The sequence below is a fragment of the Cervus canadensis genome, chromosome 1 (genome assembly GCF_019320065.1).
Source record: "Cervus canadensis isolate Bull #8, Minnesota chromosome 1, ASM1932006v1, whole genome shotgun sequence".
Lineage (NCBI taxonomy): Eukaryota > Metazoa > Chordata > Mammalia > Artiodactyla > Cervidae > Cervus > Cervus canadensis.
Window position 1 is genome coordinate 23361685 of NC_057386.1, and position 20327 is coordinate 23382011.

Sequence of the window (20327 nt, forward strand, 5' to 3'; positions counted from 1 at the left end):
AGTATTTTTCAGGATTATACTCCATTCAATGTTGTTACAAGATAATGTCTATAATTCCCTGTGCTATGCAATATATTTTTGTCCTTTGACTGCTTTGTTTACTTATTTATTTATTGGCTTGTGGGATCTTAGTTTCCTGACCAGAGATCCAACCCAGTCCCTTGGCAGTGAAAGTGCTGGGTCCCAACCTCAGGATTGCCAGGGAATTCCTATCATTTTACTTTATACATAGTAGTTTGTATCTGTCAGTTCCGTACCCCCTACCCCCATACCCTTGATGTCCCTCCCTCCTTTTTAGTAATCACTAGTTTGTCTTCTGTATCTGTGTTTCTGTTTTGCATGTATATTCGTCTGTATTTTTTAGATTTCCTATATGGGTGATATCACACAGTATTTGTCTTTCTTTGACATTCCACTAAGCATAATGTGCTCTTGGTCCATTCACATCTCTGAAAATGGCAAGATTTAATTTTTTTTCATGGTTGAGTAATGGTCCATCACTTCATGGCAAATAGATGGGGAAACAGTGGAAACAGTGGCTGACTTGATTTTTCCTGGGCTCCAAAATCACTGCAGATGGTGATTGCAGCCATGAAATTAAAAGATGCTTACTCCTTGGAAGGAAAGTTATGACCAACCTAGATAGCATGTTAAAAAGCAGAGACATAACTTTGCCAACAAAGGTCCATCTAGTTAAGGCTATGGTTTTTCCAGTGGTCATATATGGATGTGAGTGCTGGACTATAAAGAAAGCTGAGTGCCGAAGAATTGATGCTTTTGAACTGTGGTGTTGGAGAAGACTCTTGAGAGTTCCTTGGACTGCGAGGAGATCCAACCAGTCCATCCTAAAAGAGATCAGTCCTGGGTATTCATTGGAAGGACTGATGTTGAAGCTGAAACTCCAGTACTTTGGCCACCTGATGCGAAGAGCTGACTCATTGGAAAAGAACCTGATGCTGGGAAAGATTGAGAGCAGGAGGAGGAAGGGACGACAGAGGATGAGATGGTTGGATGGCATCACCGACTCAGTGAACATGGGTTTGGGTAAACTCTGAGAGTTGGTGATGGACAGGGAGGCCTGGCATGCTGCGGTTCATGGGGTCGCAAAGAGTAGGACACGACTGAGTGACTGAACTGAACTGAATAGTCCATTATCTTAGCATCTTTTCACAGTCTTTGCTTATTATACTTTTTGCTTTCTCTTCTTACTAGTATGTTTAAGCTCCATGAGAGCAGAGGTTTTGTTGGTTTGATTCACTCCTGTATTTCCACTTAACTGGTAGAAGATTCTTGCAGAATCTTCCTCTCCATTGGGATGGGAGAGCTCTACTGACAGGCCAGAGGGGCTGAGAGTGGTCTGCACTGCAGTTTTGTGGCGATGAGTGCCTTTGGTGTTGTGGGGGGAGGGGTGGATTTTTTTTTTTTTTTGTCCAAGTCCCCCATGCCAGGGCTGAGCAGGTCTCAGTTCAGTCCAGTTGCTCAATCTTGTCAGACTCTTTGTGACCCCATGGACTGCAGCACGCCAGGCTTCCCTGTCCATCACCAACTCCCAGAACTTGCTCAAACTCATGTCCAGCGAGTCCGTGATGCCATCCAACCATCTCATCCTCTATTGTCCCCTTTTCCTCCTGCCTTCAATCTTTCCCAGCATCAGGCTCTTTTCCAATGAGTCAGTTCTTCATACCAGGTGGCCAAAGTATTGGAGCTTCAGCATCAGTCCTTCCAATGAATATTTAGAACTGATTTCCTTTAGGTTTGACTGGTTTGATCTCCTTGCAGTCCAAGGGACTTTCAAGAGTCTTCTCCAACACCGCAATTCAAAAACATCAATTCTTCGGTGCTCAGGTTTCTTTATGGTCCACCTCTCACATCCATACATGACCACTGGAAAAACCATAGCTTTGACTAGACGGACCTTTGTTGGCAAAGTAATGTCTCTGCTCTTTAATATGCTATCTAGGTTGGTCATAGCTTTTTTCCCAAGGGGCATGCGTCTTTGAATTTCATGGGTGCAGTCACCATCTGCAGTGATTTTTAAGCCTAAGAAAGAGCCCTGCTTTCTTGAGCACGTCTGCTGCTGCTGCTAAGTCGCTTCAGTTGTGTCTGATGCTGTGCGACCCCATAGACGGCAGCCTAACAGGCTCCCGTGTCCCTGGGATTCTCCAGGCAAGACCACTGGAGTGGGTTGCCATTTCCTCCTCCAATGCGTGAAAGTGAAGTCACTCAGTCGTGTCCAACTCCTAGCGACCCCATGGACTGCAGCCCAGCAGGCTCCTCCATCCATGGGATTCTCTAGGCACGTCTGAAAGTTTAGTCGCTCAGTTGTGTCCAACTCTTTGCGACCCCATGGACTGTAGCCCACCAGGCTCCTCCGTCCATGGGATTTTCCAGGCAAGAGTACTGGAATGGGTTGCCATTTCCTTCTCCAGAGGATATTCCTGACCCAGGAATCGAACCCAGGTCTCCCACATTGTAGGCAGACGCTTTACTGTCTGAGCTACCAGGGTACTTGGTTCAGTTCAGTCGCTCGGTTCAGTTCAGTTCAGTTCAGTTGCTCAGTCGTGTCCGACTCTTTGCAACCCCATGAACCGCAGCGCGCCAGGCCTCCCTGTCCATCACCAACTCCCGGAGTTTACTCAAACTCATGTCGATTGAGTCGGTGATGCCATCCAGCCATCTCATCCTGTGTTGTCCCCTTCTCCTGCTCTCAATCTTTCCCAGCATCAGGGTCTTTTCCAATGAGTCAACTCTCCACATGAGGTGGCCAAAGTATTGGAGTTTCAGCTTCAGCATCAGTCCTTCCAATGAACACCCAGGACTGATCTCCTTTAGGATGGACTGGTTGGATCTCCTCGCAGTCCAAGGGACTCTCAAGAGTCTTCTCCAACACCACAGTTCAAAAGCATCAATTTTTCGGCGCTCAGCTTTCCTGGCGCTCAGCTTTCCAGCTCTCATATCCATACATGACCACTGGAAAAAACATAGCCTTGACTAGACGGACCTTTGTTGGCAAAGTAATGTATCTGCTTTTTTTTTTTTTTCCATTTATTTTTATTAGTTGGAGGCTAATTACTTTGCATTTTCTTTTATGTCTTGCTTTTTAATATGCTGTCTAGGTTGGTCATAACTTTCCTTCCAAGGAGTAAGCATCTTTTAATTTCATGGCTGCAATCACCATCTGCAGTGATTTTGGAGCCCAAAAAATAAAGTCTGACACTGTTTCCACTGTTTCCCATCTATTTCCCATAAAGTGATGGGACCAGATGCCATGATCTTAGTTTTCTGAATGTCTAGGGGACCCAAAAATCACAAGACAGTGACACATAAAGCAGAGGTTAATTTTATTAATTGAAAATGGGGGAAGAGTATGTGGCCAGATCACATGGAACTCTTAACATCCAACCCAAGTCCGTTCCCAGAACCTGCCCCCCAGACTCCATGGCAGCCGCTCCTGTCAGCTTCCTCAGCTCGGTGCTGACATACTTGCATTTGATCAGTGAATCCTCTCGGGCGCTGTAAAGTGGGTACAGGTGTTTTCTCAGGTCTCTTCAGGGAGGTCCTTACAGACGTTTTCTTGGCCTGATCTCACTCTGTGTGTGATTTTTAACTAGTTTAAATTTCTTTCTAAGAATAAATTTATTTCCAGATTCGGGTGTGTGTGAATGTGTGTTCTCTCTGCTGCATAACTGCTGATATGTTGACTGCACATCCGTTTGTATGCCTGGCTCTCTTGAGCACTGGCAGGGAAATCGAAGGAAGGCATATTAAAGTTAAAGGAAAATGATAGGCTAATGTCAATTTTCCAGGAGTTGTGATGAAAGGGGCCTGTAGGGGAAATGTTCTGCTTTGTCTTTCAAGGATTTCCTTCCTGACTGCATGGCCCTCAAAGATGAGCCTTTAAAGAACATCATTGGTGCCATCTCCAGGACTCACTGCTCTAACCCTGATCTCTGGTTTGCTCCCCCAGTGAACACCGAGAGCGAGACGGCAGTGGTCAATGTCACCTATTCCAACCGGGAACAGACCAGGCAGTGAGTGGACCCAGAAGTGGGATAGGGAGGGTCTTTGTGGTTGTTGGGAGCCAGGTGCCCCTGCTTTGACAAGGATGGGGTGTGGATGGGCCCCAGTCCCCGCCTAACCTCTCATTTTGTTGCAACCAGTGCCAGACTTTTTGTCTTTTGGTTCAGGAATCTCAAAGGTTCAGAAACCTCCCTGGGATTGATAGGATAAGCTTTGAAGGGAGAGACCCATAGAAGTCCCCTGAGAAGGTGGGAAATCCTCTTTAGAAGATGCTGACTTTTGATAGGTCTCTGGTTGCAGAACCATAGGGTCCTTTGCTGTGTTGATGGCGCCATCTAGTGGTGATGAGAAGGAACTGAGACCTAAAAGATTTGTGATGTGGCAGAAGCAGACATTTTATTAATGTCTCAGGAATCACCTTGAGTCCCATCACATCCACAATTTCTGGCTCCCTAGCTGTTTGGTTGAGTCACCCTGCCCCACCCCATTGGTACTGATAGACTTCATTTATATTCTGTTGTGGGCCTTTTGCCACATTTTGCTTTCGATGGTTTTCTTGTTCCTTCAACATGTTGCCTCTATCCCATTTGTTTTCTCCAACCTAGTTTAGAACTGTACCACTTTCTCAAACCTTCGGTTTTCTTTCAGGTGTCTGCTGTGCTCAGAATTTTCTGGAGGTCCCTGCGGCCAATCTATGGGCCTTAACTTGGTTTTAAGTCCACACTTGCTTACTTCCTAATGCATATTGTTGCTTTGTTAACATTTCTAACCAGCATCAGCCCAGGGAATGGATGGCGCATGGCCCCTCCCTTCGGTGTTCGCTAGTCCTGGTTTGCAGACATTCCAGATAGACTTAAACTTGTGCAAGCCATTCTGTTTCCACTTCTTCTATTTCCATGGAGTTTACTTGGAGACTTGAAATTAACAAGCCAATCCCCAAATTCAACGGAATTAGCTTATTTTTGCTATACTACCTTATTTGATGTCTTATTTAGACAGGAGGTGTCTCTAAGGTGGAGGTGGGAATGTGGGCAGGAGGTCATGTCCCTTTCTTCTGGAATGTTCCATGTTGTAACCCAACTGAGTGCTTTATACCTGGAGAGCATTTGGTGTGATTGGCATGGATTGGAGTGACCGGTAGATTTTCTTTCTGTCCTCAGAGCCATCTTGAAGCTGAATGGCCACCAGCTAGAGAACCACGCCTTGAAGGTCTCCTACATTCCTGATGAGCAGATCACACAGGGTCCTGAGAACGGGCGCCGAGGAGGCTTTGGCTCTCGGGGTCAGCCCCGCCAGGGCTCCCCTGTGGCAGCTGGGGCCCCAGCCAAACAGCAGCAAGTGGACATCCCCCTGCGGCTCCTGGTGCCCACCCAATATGTGGGCGCCATCATTGGCAAGGAGGGGGCCACCATCCGCAACATCACAAAACAGACCCAGTCCAAGTGAGTCATGGCTGCAGGGGAGGTAGAGGTGGGGCCAGGAAACAGTGGTTGGTGCCCAGGAGGCGAGGTCCCTCCTAGAAACACACGGAGGGGGTTTCAGCTCAACTTTACCTCTTAGGAAATGTTGGGAGATAGAATAAGCCTGGGATGTGCCATTTGGTGGCAATGGCTGGGCCACACACTAGTTGTAAGAAGCGTTTCTTTGTAGAACTTTTCATGGAGCAAAACTAGTCTTGGGAAGAAAGCCTCTCCTTGGTGCTCTGTGACCTCAACACTGATTATCGGTGGCAGCAGGACAGGCCAGTCAGGGACCTCAGTGAGAGGGTGTAGTCCTGACCTGTCTCCCATTGCACACAGCCACTGCTCTTCTCTAATCTTTATAGCCGATCTGTGGAACAGAGCAGGTCATTTTGTGTTCTGATTCATAATGCACCCTTTTATCATTTGCTTTTAATTTGACACAGTGTACCTTCCCTTTATAGTTGTTTCAAGGGGGAAACGCAGCTTCAGAGCTGAGGGCTGCTGATCCCCAGCCCTGGATTCCCGAGAGATGCCATCGTTCTCGGCTGCCGCCTCCTGACTGAGACAGAATCCATAGCAACAGGCTGCCCTTCTCTTGCCTGTCTCAGTTCCGCACTTGGCCTTGTTCCAAGAAGAGCAGGCCTGTACTTTGGGTTGAGGAGCTTCACCAGGGACAGCTAACCATCCATGTGCTTGTTAGGATCGACGTGCACAGGAAGGAGAATGCCGGTGCTGCCGAGAAGGCCATCAGTGTCCACTCGACCCCTGAGGGCTGCTCTTCTGCTTGTAAGATGATCCTGGAGATTATGCACAAGGAGGCCAAGGACACCAAAACGTAAGGCGCTAGCTTCTCTGGGCACTGCCGCCTCCTCAACTCCTAACACAGACAAATAGGGGACACAGAAATTGTACAACAGGGTGAAAGCTGAAAAATGAATCCTCCTCCTTGTAAATAAGGCCCCGTGTATCCTAGCAGTGCTGTGCCCTCGTAGGCACGTGCACATGTATGTATATGCATGTGTTTTAGCACAAATAGGATCATCATGAACATGCTGTTGTACAGTCTGTTTTTTTCATTGTCGTGCATCAGTACACAGGCTCACCTTGTTCTTTATTAGCTGCATAGAACTCTGTGAAAGAAATTGCACAAACGTGTCTGATTCTTTGCCGTCCCATGGACTGTAGCCTGCCAGGCTCCTCTGTTCTTGGGATTCTCCAGGCAAGACTACTGGAGTGGGTTGCCATTCCCTTCTCCAGGGGCTCTTCCCGACCCTGGGATCAAAACCGGATCCTCCTGCATTGCAGGTAGATTCTTTACCAACTGAGCCACTAACCCAAAGGTACATAGAATTCTATGAAAGTGAAAGTTGCTCAGTCATGTCCAACTCTTTGCGACCGCATGGACTATACAGTCCGTGTAATTCTCTAGACCAGAATACTGGAGAAGGTAGCCTTTCCCTTCTCCAGCAGATCTTCCTGACCCAGGAATCAAACCAGGGTCTCCTGCATTGCAGGCATATTCTTTACCAACTGAGCTAAATTCTATAGTATGCCCCCTTGAGAGTATACACTTGGATGAGTTTTTAATACGAGTATATTTACAGAAACCATCACCAGTTAAGGAACACACCCATCACCCATAGTGACCTTGTGCCTTTGCCATCTGTCGCTACTTCCCATTTCTCTCCCACTGATCTTCATGGTTTTGTTTGAAAACACGATTTGGTTCTGGCGTTTGTCCCGGAAACCCCCATCTGCAGCGGCCTGCCATCTAAGGAGCTCTTGTCCCTCACTTCTTCCCAAGGGCTGACGAGGTTCCCCTGAAGATCCTGGCCCATAATAACTTTGTTGGGCGTCTCATTGGCAAGGAAGGGCGCAACCTGAAGAAGGTGGAGCAGGACACAGAGACAAAAATCACCATTTCCTCGTAAGGCACTTTCCTCTCCCTCTGCGAGTGGGATACCTGGGCCCCCAGGGTGGCATAGTTCATTATCCATCCTTAGCACCTGCCCCATAAGTCGGATACAGTTTCTGCTTATTGAAGGATAGATAAAGCAGCGATGAAGAGTATTTATCTGTAAGGGCTGGAGTCCTTCCATCACCGCTGTGGGAGGGAGGGCTGTGGTTAGGGTGTTGCCTCTTCAGTCCTCGGCAGCTGCATCCTGTCTCTCTCGCTCTGCATCTTGGGGAGAGAGCCTGCTGCCAGGGGCCAGTACGGGGGAGTGTTCCCGGCACACTGCCAGGCCACGGGGAGAGGACGGACCCAGATCCTTTCCTGAGCCTTGAGCAGGTGCTCTGTGTGATGGCCTGCTTCTCAGGACGGATCCGTTAGCCCTTCTGTGAACACTGTGTCTCTTGACTTTGTGAAGAGACTTAGTTAAGTCGCTCAGTCGTGTCTGACTCTTTGCGATCCCATGGACTGCAGCCCACCAGGCTCCTCCGTCCGTGGGATTCTCCAGGCAAGAACACTGGAGTAGGTTGCCATTTCCCTCTCCCTGTGAGCAAATTACCTGCTCTGCTTCAGAAAGGCACAGAAGATGGATTGTCTAGCACCACTGGGGAAGTTTCCAGTCAGGAGCACCCTCCTTGCTTACCAGTCTGTGCCGAATGTCCTCACCTCCCTGTAGGGAAACCTTGCCCTAGGGACGAGCTGAAGGCCAGAGACAGAGCTATTCATATTTGCCCCAAACTAAACATCATGTGGAAACAGCGTGGCTGTGATGTCCTCAGCCAGGCTCTTTTCCTGGTCCTGGCCTGTCAGCGGAAGCTTGATGCTGCTCTGCTCCCTGCCCCAGGCTGCAGGATCTCACCCTCTATAACCCCGAGAGGACCATCACTGTGAAGGGCGCCATCGAGAACTGCTGCAGGGCTGAGCAGGAGATCATGAAGAAAGTGCGGGAAGCCTATGAGAACGACGTGGCTGCCATGAGCGTGAGTGTCAGATGCCTCTGAGCCGGAGCCGGAGCAGAAGTGGGTCTCCAAGTGGGTGGGTGTTCACATGCTGGGGTCGTGGGAACATTGACTTTGCTTTTGGACTTCAAGATTGATCAGTCCTTTTAGCACTGAATTAATAGGGGTTTTTCATTTGATTCTTGGGTGCAAGTGGGGATCCAGTCCTGGGCTTTGAGGTCTGTGGTTCCCTCTGTAAACTTCATGTTTATGTACACTTTAGTGGGGGAGAAGGTTCCTAGTTTTCATCTGGTTTTTAAAGATGAGTGAGGATGTGGGTCACATGACCAAAAATGTGAGTCCTAGAAGTCAGAGACCCATCTTCCCCACCTTGTCGCCTGAGGTCTGCCTCCATCAGAGGGGAGGGACTGCTGGAGAAGAAGGACGTCTGAGGGTCTAAAACGGTGTCCCTTCACCTCAGAGGTGGGAACCCTCGTGTTCATGTGAGAGTTGTGAATACCAGAGGGGCAGGCAGGTTTGGGGCAAAAGCATGCCATTCTCCTGTTTTGGCCCATTCACCCTCCTGTTCAGCCAGCACCATGGACAGGAGCTACCAGGCCCCATCCGAATGAGCCAACCTCTTTCTCTTCGTCTTCTTTTCCTCAGCTGCAGTCACATCTCATCCCCGGCCTGAACCTGGCCGCTGTAGGTCTTTTTCCAGCCTCCTCCAGTGCAGTGCCACCGCCTCCCAGCAGCGTCACCGGAGCTGCGCCTTACAGCTCCTTTATGGTAGGTGCAGGGGACCCTGGGCTGTCCGTGAGCTCACTTCGGGCCCAGCTCCTTGTGGGAGCCTGATACTTGGCAATTTACAGGGCGAGGGAAGGGCTCCCAGCCACTAGCGCTAGCTGTCCGGAGCAGTGCCGGCAGCACTCTTCCTCTTCGTCTAGCCCAGCTTCCGTTTGTCCCTGTGGGGCATCGGGAGAGCTGCAGAGCATGTCGCCCAGGCTGGTGTCTGGGTGCTGCACCCCTTCCTCGTTGACGGTGCAGGGCAGGGCCACGGAGGGGCTTCTGGGCTGTGCCCCGTGACTGGAGCTGCATTAATGACATACCCTGTCTTGGCAGCAGGCTCCAGAGCAGGAGATGGTGCAGGTGTTCATTCCCGCCCAGGCGGTGGGCGCCATCATCGGCAAGAAGGGGCAGCACATCAAACAGCTCTCCCGCTTCGCCAGCGCCTCCATTAAGGTGACCAGCTCTGTTCTCCTTCTGGTTCCCGGGGTGTGAGGGCGCTCTGCTCCCATCACCCTCTCCTTTGGTTCTCAGACACCCCATCTGCCTAGTGTTAGGGCTCTCTCCTGTGGGGTCCCAGTTCCTTTTGCTTTCGACTTCGCTTTCAGACTAAGAGAGGAAGTGGTATCATAGCACAGGAGAGCTTCAGTTCAGGCAAGACTGACTGGGTTCAGTCGCAGTTTTTGAGCTATAGTACCCGAGCCTTCCTTTCCCCGTCAGCATAGTAGTGATCAGAATACTCTGAAATGATGCAGCCAAAGCCCCCAGCTCAGTGCTTGAGGCACAGTGGTTGCTCGGTAAATTTTAGCCATCTTTCCACCTTCCCTGGTCAGGGAGAACCTGTCACAGTGAAGGAATGCTTTGTTAAATTTCACAAATCTAAAGCCATTGGTTTCAGTGGTCTGAAAGGTTTTGGTCAAATGCAGTGTATGTTCTCTGGTGAATAAGGGCTCCCAGAAATTCTCTGGGAGGCCAGTCCATTCCCCTCTACCACCACCACCACCAGTGGTCCCTCTTGGCAGGACTCAACTAAACTCTCCTGGGTGGTGAGCAGGGAGTCCCTACTTAGAACACGTCAAGAAACAAAGGCACTTATGTCCTCGTAAGATTTTTGGCACAGGGGCGATAGCCTTGGGTCCGGGGTCTTTGTTCTTCACCCCCCAGGCCATCAGAAGTGGGGAGTGGAAGCAGGGTATTGGTAGGGTTCTGGAGGAGGGGGCGATAGAGCGCTTATCTGTGACCAGTGTTTGCTTTGTAGATTGCTCCTCCTGAAACTCCAGACTCCAAAGTTCGTATGGTCATCATCACTGGACCCCCAGAAGCCCAATTCAAGGTTCTGGTCTTTATTGTTTTTTCGAGTAGGACCCAGGGGAATCAATCAAGTTTGTGTCAGAGTGCAAATCTGCATCAGATTTTAAGCTTCCCTGTAAATTCGGGGCTGCCCAGCTGCTTTCAGACTGACATTTAACTTGCATTCTAACGCCTTCCCCCTCTGCTTCCTGAAAGTGAATAGGCACACGGAAAAGAAGGCCATCTCCTTGCCCTCTGCTGTAGTGACTAAGGAAGGCTCTTCTCTCCTTTATGTCCCTACTACGTTCCTAGGTTCTCGGACTTCTGACAGACAGCTAAAGAGCTGATAGAGTAGCTTATTCTGATCTAGGGAGGGCTGGAGACGGGGGACAGCCCTAGGCTGCGTGCAGTGACAGCAGCCTGCCGCTGAGTGACCCTCCAACCGCCACTCAGGCCATTCCCTACTTGTCCGAGTCCATGCAAGCCTCCCAGACCCCTTAGGTCTGGTTTGTAGTTTAGGTACTGTATTCGTCTGGGGAGTTACGTATTCATATTCAGTTACTTTGCCCAGGCCTCCCAGTGTTACAAGTGAGCAGAAGGAGTGTTGACAGGTTAGTGCTGTGGACCTTTCCTGTCACCTGTCCTAGGTGGTGATCCACCCCGCACGAGGGGGTGGGGCTTGGGGAGCTTCCCTTTTGTCACATATATGTGTACTGCCAACGTAACAATGACCTCCTTTTCTCAGGCTCAGGGAAGAATTTATGGAAAACTCAAGGAGGAGAACTTTTTTGGTCCCAAGGAAGAAGTAAAGCTGGAGACCCATATCCGGGTGCCAGCGTCAGCAGCCGGCCGGGTCATTGGCAAAGGTGGCAAGACGGTGAGCCATGAGGGTCAGGCTGAAAGCTCTGGATGTTGGTCCCTGAACCTGACAGCTCTGCCCTGGCCCCCTGCTTCCCCACCCTGAGTGATCTCTGAGTGTGAATCACTTAGTTGTGACTGACTCTCTGCAACCCCATGTAGCCTGCCAGGCTCCTCTGTCCATGAGATTCTCCAGACAAAGACTGCTGGAGTGGGTAGCCATTCCACTTCCAGGGATGCTCAACCTTAGTACTTGCACTTTGCCCCTTTACTTGATTCTGCTCTCCAAGCTCAGCTCCTGAATCCTCCAGTTTCTACCAGCTAGTGACTAAACCTCTTGCCCCTCCCTCCACTGCCATCCGTGTTTGACACTGTCAGCACCCAAGCACCTCTCTGACCTGTCCTCCTGCTCCCACCCCTGCCCCCAGGTGAATGAGCTGCAAAATTTGACAGCAGCTGAGGTGGTGGTGCCAAGAGACCAGACTCCTGATGAGAATGACCAGGTCATCGTCAAGATCATCGGGCATTTCTATGCCAGCCAGGTACATATGGCACTCCCCCATCACAGGAGGGTGGCAGGAACCTGGGGATCAGAGGAGCAGGATTCTGCCTGCCTCTGGCCTGGGTCACTCTTCTCTTCCAGGTGTAGGGTGTGATGTGTAGATATCTTATTCCCTCTTAAGACTGTAAGGACAGTGATTTGACTTACTTTCGTAGGTATATGTTATGTACAGTGACTATTAATGTTACGTGCTGTATGTGATATGTTGATAGTCTTCACTGTCGTCTAATCACAGTCCTTCTCTTTTGCACTGGAGAAGAGAAATGTGTCTTGGCCACTGCCCAGTCTGGTTTGTGGGGTAACACCATGGGTTGCCCTTTTCCAGTGCATTTCCTTCCTCTTTCCCAGAACCACTGCTCCATCCTGCTTCCAGTTCTTCCAGCCTCCTGGTCTCATCCTGGCACTCACCGTCCATTTCTGTGCTGCTTCCAGTGAGCCCGTCAGCAGTGCCCAGCATTGGGACTGACCCCATAGTCTAGAAAGGAGGGCAATATCAGATTCAGATTACAGGGTGATTGAAACGACTGGGGTTTTCCTAAAACCTCCGATTGTTGAAGCTGGAAGGCTGTGAAGGCTATTGGATACCACCCCTTCCATTCCCAGAGGATAAGCCTGTCACAGCAGGTTTTGGCCCATCTGAGGCTGCTCATGAAATCAAGGGCCAAACAGGAACCCAGACCCCAGTGTGGCATGGCGGCTTTCTCTGACAGTCCTTTGGGAACAATTAATAGCCACGAAAACTATCTTAAGATTTGTGGGTGCTCCTGCTACACCAAGCACCATTCTATGTGGTGTCTCTTAACTCATGTCGTCCTCATAACAACCTCATGGTACAAATGAGGAACATGAGGTTAAGAGAGTAAATGATGTATTCAGGGATGCAGAAGAGCCAGGATGTATTAAATACTGAAGGGGGGGTATGTTTTGTTGGTTAGAATGAGAACTAAATGAAAAACTTTATAAAACATTAAGCACAGGGCTGACAGGAGGCATTAACATATAAAAATGTCAACTCCACATTCGTTCCCCAACTTAGACCAACTTTTCTCTTTAACCAGGAAAATCAGTCATTCATCTTATGGAAAGCAGACATTCTGGTATATTTCTGTCAAGTGAATCACAGTGGACAGTTGGTTTCCCTCACAAAACCTTTGTTCATAGGGAAGAAATTTTTAACAAGGAAAGAGTTAAAGATACCGGTCCTTTGTTTTCTCCACTTTCACGGTGGAGCTTACTTCACTACCTTTCGGTTATCCCATTTCATCCCCTTTCCCTGGATATTTACATGCATAGTGGAGTTGTGATTGGTGAAAAGGCCTCCTGATTTTTGATCTTCTGACAACACATACTCCTGGAAACTTAGGGAGTTCCCCCTTGAGTTGAGAAACATGTGTCAGCTTGGTCATGTTTTAAATTCTGATGAATGACTTTATACTGCTTTTCTCCTCCACTCCCCTATATGAATCGAGTGGGTGCTCAGGGTCTGCTCAGAGGCAAAGAAACTTTCTGTCACTCTAACCCTCAGCCCTCTCTTACCTTTCTTCTAAGTCCCGTGTGATCTGTTTGTTGCCAGGATCCAGACCCCGGTGGCCTGTCTCACCAGTCGGGCTGTCTCTCCCCACCTTTGAAGATCCTCACTCTCACGTGTTCTTTCTGCAGATGGCTCAGCGGAAGATACGAGACATCTTGGCCCAAGTCAAACAGCTGCACCAAAAGGGACAGAGTAACCAGGCCCAGGCCCGGAGGAAGTGACCAGCCCCTTCACGTCGACCCCCATCATGTCGGCTGAAGGACAACAGGCCGAAATCGAGAGCATGATCTCCCCAGCAGGCCTGAGAATGAGCGGGAATCAGGGACACTTGGGCCGGGATGTAGATCAGGTTTGCCCACGTGCTTGAGAAAGTTGTTCCAGTGAGGAACCCTGATCTCTCAGCCCCAAACACCCAACCAATTGGCCCAACACTGCCCACCCCTGAGGGTGTCACCTTGGAAATTCTAGCTCAGGGTGCTTTTAAACGTGGATTGTTTTAAGTTCTCCAGGTCCCATCGAGAGGGTGGGTCAGACCCCAGTGGGAAGAGAAATAAAATTTCCTTCAGGTTTTTAAAACATGCAGAGGGGTGTTTTAATCAATCTCAAAGGATGATTTACTTCTTGACCCTAAAGCCCTTCCAGCCTTCTCCTCCTTGGTTCATTGATTAAAATACCTCTATTCTCGTGCCCTGACATCACCTCTTCCTGTATTCACACTGATTAGCTCATCTTTCTGCTACTGGCAAAAGTGGGAACCAGTGCATTGCTTTGTGTATATTATTGACTCGAAGGGAGAAGACGCATCGGCATCTGTAGATTAATTCCGATCCCTTCCTAACCAACCTATAGGAATAGCGAGGAATAAAGAATGGGAGAGACAGATGATTAAAATAAATAGTAATCCACGTTTAAAAGGAGTGCCCTTGTGGCTGATGGATTCCAGATCACCACCTTGAGAAACTGGTGCAGTTCAAATTGCCCGCGTGGTCGGGGCTTCCCCACCAAGACTCCTGCCCCGTTCGTGTCCCTCTAACCGTGAGAGTCCCACGCCATGTCCAGGAGCACATGGGTGGTGCCAACTGCTCAGTGGGACAGGGGCTGACCACTGTGCTGTCCCTGATTCCTGCCATTCTCAGGCAGATTTTATATTTTTTTAGTCTATTTTAATGATTGGATACGAGCACTGGGAAGGGGACCCTAACTCCCCTTGATAAAGTCTCAGTTCCATGGAGGACTTGAGTGGCCCCAAAGGCTGCCACTGTGCCCTCACCCCGGCCCACGTGCTCGCATAAGGGCTGGTTCCCAGAAGCGGGGGTTGCGGGGCACTCCCCCACCACGGCACTGTTCCCTTGGTGGTGGTGGGATGTGCAACCCGCCCCTGAGCTCCTGAAAAAGCTGAAGTCCATCATTTGGCATCTATTACGAATATTCAGTAAATCGGAGAGTATTTGCTTCTGTGTTTATCCTAGAGGCGTATTTAACTGATGGTTTCTGCCTGCACGAGTCGTTGGCTTGATGTTATGTGTGCCTAAAAGAAACAAAATTCAAAATACCAGCAGCATTATGCACAAAAGGGTAAACAAGCTTAATTTATTAATTTTCCAGGCTCAAGTAAGGTCCCATTTTAAGTTCAGCCCTCGTGGAAGACAGCAGCCGTCAGTTAAATGAGGTTTGGCCTCCCCTCCTCGTGTGCTGATCGTCAGCGCAGATTAGCCGGGTGGTGCACTTTAGCTACCTTGGACAATGCTATCCAGTGTGCTGGGAAGGGAGGAAGGCCTCTGCGTGTGGAAGAGCCCACGCTCGGGACTCCCCTCCTTGCAACATTGCAACAACAGTACCAACCAGACAACCATGACATGTGGGCGGAGTCAGTCAGGTAATGCTGTGCGCAAAGTAAACTACCTCAAGGTATGAAGTTACCTCAGCAATTACTTTCCTTTTTGTTCCCCCCACCTCTTTTTTTTTTTTTAATCTTTTTTTCTTTGCGGCTTGCTGATATTTTATATAAAAAAGAAAAGCAAAGCAAAAGAGAAGCTGATAGTCTTGAATATTTTATTTTTTTAATGAAAAGAAAAAAAAAACGAGAAAGTTATGTTTCATAATTTCTTACAACATGAGCCAGTGTAACTCTTTTAGGAAGTCTCTATGGAGAACAGGCCCTGTGGGAAAGGCAGCCGGTGCTGCCCCTTGGAGGGAGGCTGGGCCCAGAGGGAAGGCCCACGTGTGAGAGAGCCCAGGGCCAGGCTCTGATCTCTAAGCCACCCACCTCTCCCGGGAAAATCTTGCCTGATGAGATTGACAGGCCCAGCAGAGCTGTGGCCCCAAGGGCGAAGCAACAGCCTCCAGCAGCTGGCCTGTGGTCTCCCCTCCCCCCTTTGGTTAAAGGGCACCCCGGCTTTTTCCCACCAGTGGTGCTGTTGAGATATTTTAAAAGTATTGCCTCCGTTTTATCGAGGAGAGAAATAATAACTAAAAAAACAAACCCTTAAAAAAATGTACACTTCTCTAAAAATATGGGAGCCAAGATTCCATTGGTGGAAGAGACAAAGCCACCCTCTCACCCGCAGAGAGGTCCACCTGGTTTGTCATTGCAGTGCTTTTCATTTATTGTGACTGTTATTTCATTTTAGTCCCATCTTGCCATTTTTGGTCTTTATCAGTAGACCAAGGGACAAACAGATAACTGGCCCTTCTGTCTCCTCATCTTCTTTCAATTGATGTGATTGATTCTAACAGCGGGCCCACACTTATAAATCCTTGATTTAGGGTGGTGGGTGGCAAGGAGGGGCAAGGGATTTGGGAATGTAGCTGGGGACAGGTTCCTGCCTCATTGGTGTCTTGTTACTTTCTTCCCATGACGTTCCTTTATAGACCCCCAGAACTGTCTGCCCCAAAGAGGAGGAAGCAGGAAAGCCTTTAGAGATGATACCAGGCCAGTTTAATTAAGCTTCCCACCTGTCCAAACCACAGAAAAGGGTCTCCCAACTTGTATTTCTGGCTCTATATGCTTTATTCCAAAATGAAGCAGATAACATTCAGACATCGGCCATTTAGTGATTTAAGGTGAATTTCCAGCAGCAAGCATGCTTTGATATCTGGTTCAAAGTGCCATCAGAATAAAACCCCCACAGTACCTGAAATGGGATTGTTGCAGTGTTCAGTTTGCTTGGGATCCTGCTCCCATCACACCTGCAGCCCACATCCTTTCCCTCTGGCTGGTTCAGCTCCCAGAAGAGACCAGGAGTGTGGCAAGGGACTGTCAAACCTGGATTCGGCATGGCTGATATTTGCCCAGCAGGAAAATTGTGCAAGTTACGCTACCGGAAAGCAAAGGAATATGGTTTGGTGGTTAAGGTTTAGCAGGATAAAGGGCTTGTCTTGGTGGTTCCACCTTTGACCTCTGGGCCAGGTCTTGGGGCAACTCCGCCCCCTGCACATCACCTCCATTTCCCCATCCTTGGTGAGAAAACAAGTTAATGTGAAATGCACTTGAGAGATTTGGATGATCTGAAAACAGTGACTTTTAAAAAAAACAACTTCTGTGCTCTGATATGTGTGTGAGCTACATATATATTTTAAAGAAAAGACCATCACTTTTAGGGTGTATTTTTTAATTCTGTGGAACACGTGAAAAAACCAAAATGGTTTGATTCCCTGACTTTGAAGCTGCGTCTGACGGTGACACCCAGTGGCCCTTGAGGGTCTGGCTGCCTTTCGCGGTTTGGGTTGCGGACTTGGCTCCCGGAGGGGTCTGGGGAGGAGAGCGCCGTTTTTAGGGACAGGGAGTTCATCACCTTCTTCTCTTTTCCTGCGCTCCTCCCGGTCCTTTCTCAGTCTTTTTTTTCCTTTACCCCGAGCTCTCCACTTCTGGGAGCAGTGGGGGCTGTTCTGTTAAGTTATGCCTCACGATTGGCAGAAGAGACCCCATGTAGAACCCGAGAACCCTGGAGGGGAGCGCTCCAGTTGGTTCTGTGTGTCCATTTTCCCCTGTGCCAAAGACAGGCTGTGAGAGACGCCATCTCTGAATCAAAGCAATAACCATCCTTTGAACCCAAACCTGGGCTGTCTGAGAGGGGGAGAGGTCCCGGGAACTGTATGGGCTAAAAGATCCGGCCCTTCCCTTCTGAGGCTCCTGGGGGACGTGGGGGCGGTGTGTGCCAAGGCACAGGGAGCTGAGAAGGGGTCCAGTGGCTCCGGTTGCACTTTGGGGAAGGAGGGGGGTTGGGGGCTCCTCCCTGTGAGGCTGCGCTCCATCCCCCGCCCCCACTGCAGAGACAGCACTGTGAGTTCTCTTCAGGCCTGGCAGACTGGCAACGAGGAGGGGCCTCAGTTAGCTCTGCAGGGTGCCTTCCCCTCCTCCCACCCCAGACATACTCTCTGCCACACTGGGAACCGCGGTGCTGCGTAACTACCTCACAGAGCCCCCCAGGGACCGCCCGAGCTCCTGCCTCTAGTCCACCTTCCCTCCTTTCTCTCACTCAAGGGTAGGAGGTCCCCCTTCCCCTTGAAGTGTTGACGCGGAGATCCTAGAGGCTTTGATGTTCAAAACATGCCAATTTGTTGAAAACCGGTGGGAGGAAAACAGCACAGCCTGCCCCAGTAACTGCAGGAAGATGGAAGAAGGATCCTCGGTGCCAGGGGACATAAAGCCATTTCCCTTCCAAACTCTTGGTGATTTAGAGGCAGGGCTTTTCTCTTGTATTCAGACTTAGGGCAACACCAGCTGAAAACTGCAGTTTCTTTCTTTTGGATACATAAGACTTCTCTCTTGGGGTACAGGACAGGGAGGAGGCCTCATGACTGAAGGCGGATTCAGAGGGTGAGGGCTGGAGCCCCAGCCCTGACCCTCAGCCCTGTGCACCTCCTTGGGGGCACAGTCTGATGGCGCCGTTACTGGTGCCTTAGTCTGGTTGAATCTGGATGGACGAGACAAAAGAATTTTTTTCTGAAATGAAATAGCAGGAAGCTCCTCGGGGCATGTGTTTTGAGTAACCACAGATGATGGATGCTACGAGTATAAATGGATTAACTACCTCAATCCTCACAGTGAGATTAGAACCGAGGGCTGGGACTGGTGAGTAAGGGGGTAGATCCCAGCCAGGAGGAGTGAGCTGAGGCTTATGCCGCAGAAGGTTTGTCCTTGAGGAATGGGCGTGCCTGCTAGATAACTCATTGGTTGGGTTGAGAGGACTGGTCATTAGGCCCCCGCCTTTCTGCCTTCCTCGCCCCGGGGACCCTTGCTTCACCTCTTCCCTGCAGCCTGCCGTGCTCTCACCTGCCATATCTTGTTGGACCAGAGGGGTAAGAGAGGACAGGCCTCCTGTCTTCTACCAGAGGAGGCTGCCAGGAGGTGAGATGTGGGGCCTGGCCTGGGACCCGCCACTCAGCCCCACAGCCAGGAAGCCTGGGGAAGCCGGAGCTAAGTCGTCTTCAACAGGGTTTCTTTGAGATTCTCCACCTCCTCTACCCCTTCCCAGTCTTCACAGGGACGGTGGGCTCTGGAGAGGTGGAGCAGGATCCCTTATCCTGAGAGGCCGAGGGCCTGGTCCTCTGGTCTTCAGGAGCCTTTGTAGTCGGGGAGTTCCACTGGGCGATCCCAGCCCCTCCCCACCCTCTAATGGACCTCCTCATAGAAGCCCCATTTCACTTTTGTTTTATCTACCTCTTAGCAAGACAATAGAGATAAATTAGGTAGTGGCAACTCCACTTGCTTAGATTAGGGGGGGAAAAAGATTTCTTTTTCCAAAGGAAAAAAAAAAATATTACCTTAAAAATACTTTCCAAAAAATTAAAAAAAAAAAAAAAAAGCCAAAAAAAAAAAAAGTTCTTAAGAGGGAGACATTTTCCAGTGACCGCTGGATTGTTTTAATTCCCTAAACTTTTCTCTTTTTTTTCCCCCACAAATAAGTTTCACTCTTCGGCAATTTTCTCCACCTGGTCTGAGATAATGTGCTATTCTAACAGGTACAGCTTTCGCAGTCTGCCCCCCTGGCTTGCCCCACCCTGCACCTCATTCCTGTCGGTGAGTTCCTATCTGTGCTCTCCCTGTTGCTTCTTAGCCGGGTGACTTCACTCAGCCCCACGGAACGAAGGCTTTGTGTGTGTGGCGGTGCTGAAGTCTGGACTCACCATTTCAACCTGTGGAGGTTGGGGGGGGGGGCGGGGGGCACTTGTAACCCTTTTGTGTCAAGTTTCTATAACCTACTGCAGTGTAAAGGTGTTCAAAATGAATTTCAGCAGATAATGAGTTAGCAGGAGGAATAAACATTCTCTACCACCACTTGAATCCTCCCCTTACTCCAACATGTTGATCCTGATCCCAGGAACCAGAATAAGAGAGTCCCTTCTGAGGCAAAGTGAATTGCGTTCAGTCCTGAGACATCACTTAGGAAAGTGGAAAATTATTTTTATGAATGCAAAACTTGGTGGGGACTGGAGTGGGGGACTTGTGCCTGTGATTGTGTGACCCTGTTCTGTAACTGTGGCCACTTTGGAAGTTGTACTTTGCTGGGAATCGGCCAGCTGTCACCACCAAATTTTGATTGTACCCTTTCTCCCACCCTTTAATCTGCTCTGTGCTTGGTCTGGGAAGATGGGGCGGCTGGCTCAGACTTTTGGAGTTTGTTCTTTTGCTGGATGAGCACTCCAGTTTTCTTTCCCATGAAAGTTGTTTCTGCTACAAATCACTTGATTCCGTTGTTTCAATTTCAAAATAAAAGGAAACATATTGAAAGCTGTGAGAGAGTGTATGTCTCGGAGGGTTTGGGGGATCTGGTTGCTGAGATGGTCAGACTTCTGGGGTTGGAGCTTTGGTCTCCAGGGACCAGAGCCACTCAGGTTCAAAGTAGGCATTTTTCTTATATTTACAGGATAGTAAAAGAAGAGTGGCTTTTAAATGGTGCCTTGTTCTTAATTCCCTTGGCATATT

The 20327-nt window shown here is 49.4% G+C and overlaps 1 protein-coding gene across 3 annotated transcripts in view; it reads left to right on the forward strand.

Moving 5' to 3' along the window:
* The window catches only part of IGF2BP1 (insulin like growth factor 2 mRNA binding protein 1), a 48280-nt gene extending 28154 nt beyond the window's left edge, over window positions 1–20126 (forward strand). For 2 of the 3 annotated variants that reach the window (XM_043470668.1, XM_043470675.1), the window contains 11 exons: window positions 3968–4031; window positions 5181–5462; window positions 6184–6318; window positions 7288–7410; window positions 8279–8414; window positions 9039–9161; window positions 9495–9614; window positions 10417–10491; window positions 11194–11325; window positions 11735–11848; window positions 13528–20126. In XM_043470668.1, coding sequence (XP_043326603.1) covers window positions 3968–4031; window positions 5181–5462; window positions 6184–6318; window positions 7288–7410; window positions 8279–8414; window positions 9039–9161; window positions 9495–9614; window positions 10417–10491; window positions 11194–11325; window positions 11735–11848; window positions 13528–13620 — 1397 coding nt within the window. In that variant the 3' untranslated portion in view covers window positions 13621–20126. The remainder of the gene's footprint in view (window positions 1–3967; window positions 4032–5180; window positions 5463–6183; window positions 6319–7287; window positions 7411–8278; window positions 8415–9038; window positions 9162–9494; window positions 9615–10416; window positions 10492–11193; window positions 11326–11734; window positions 11849–13527) is intronic. The other variant, XM_043470683.1, reaches the window with a different exon arrangement.
* Window positions 20127–20327: the final 201 nt, after the last annotated feature.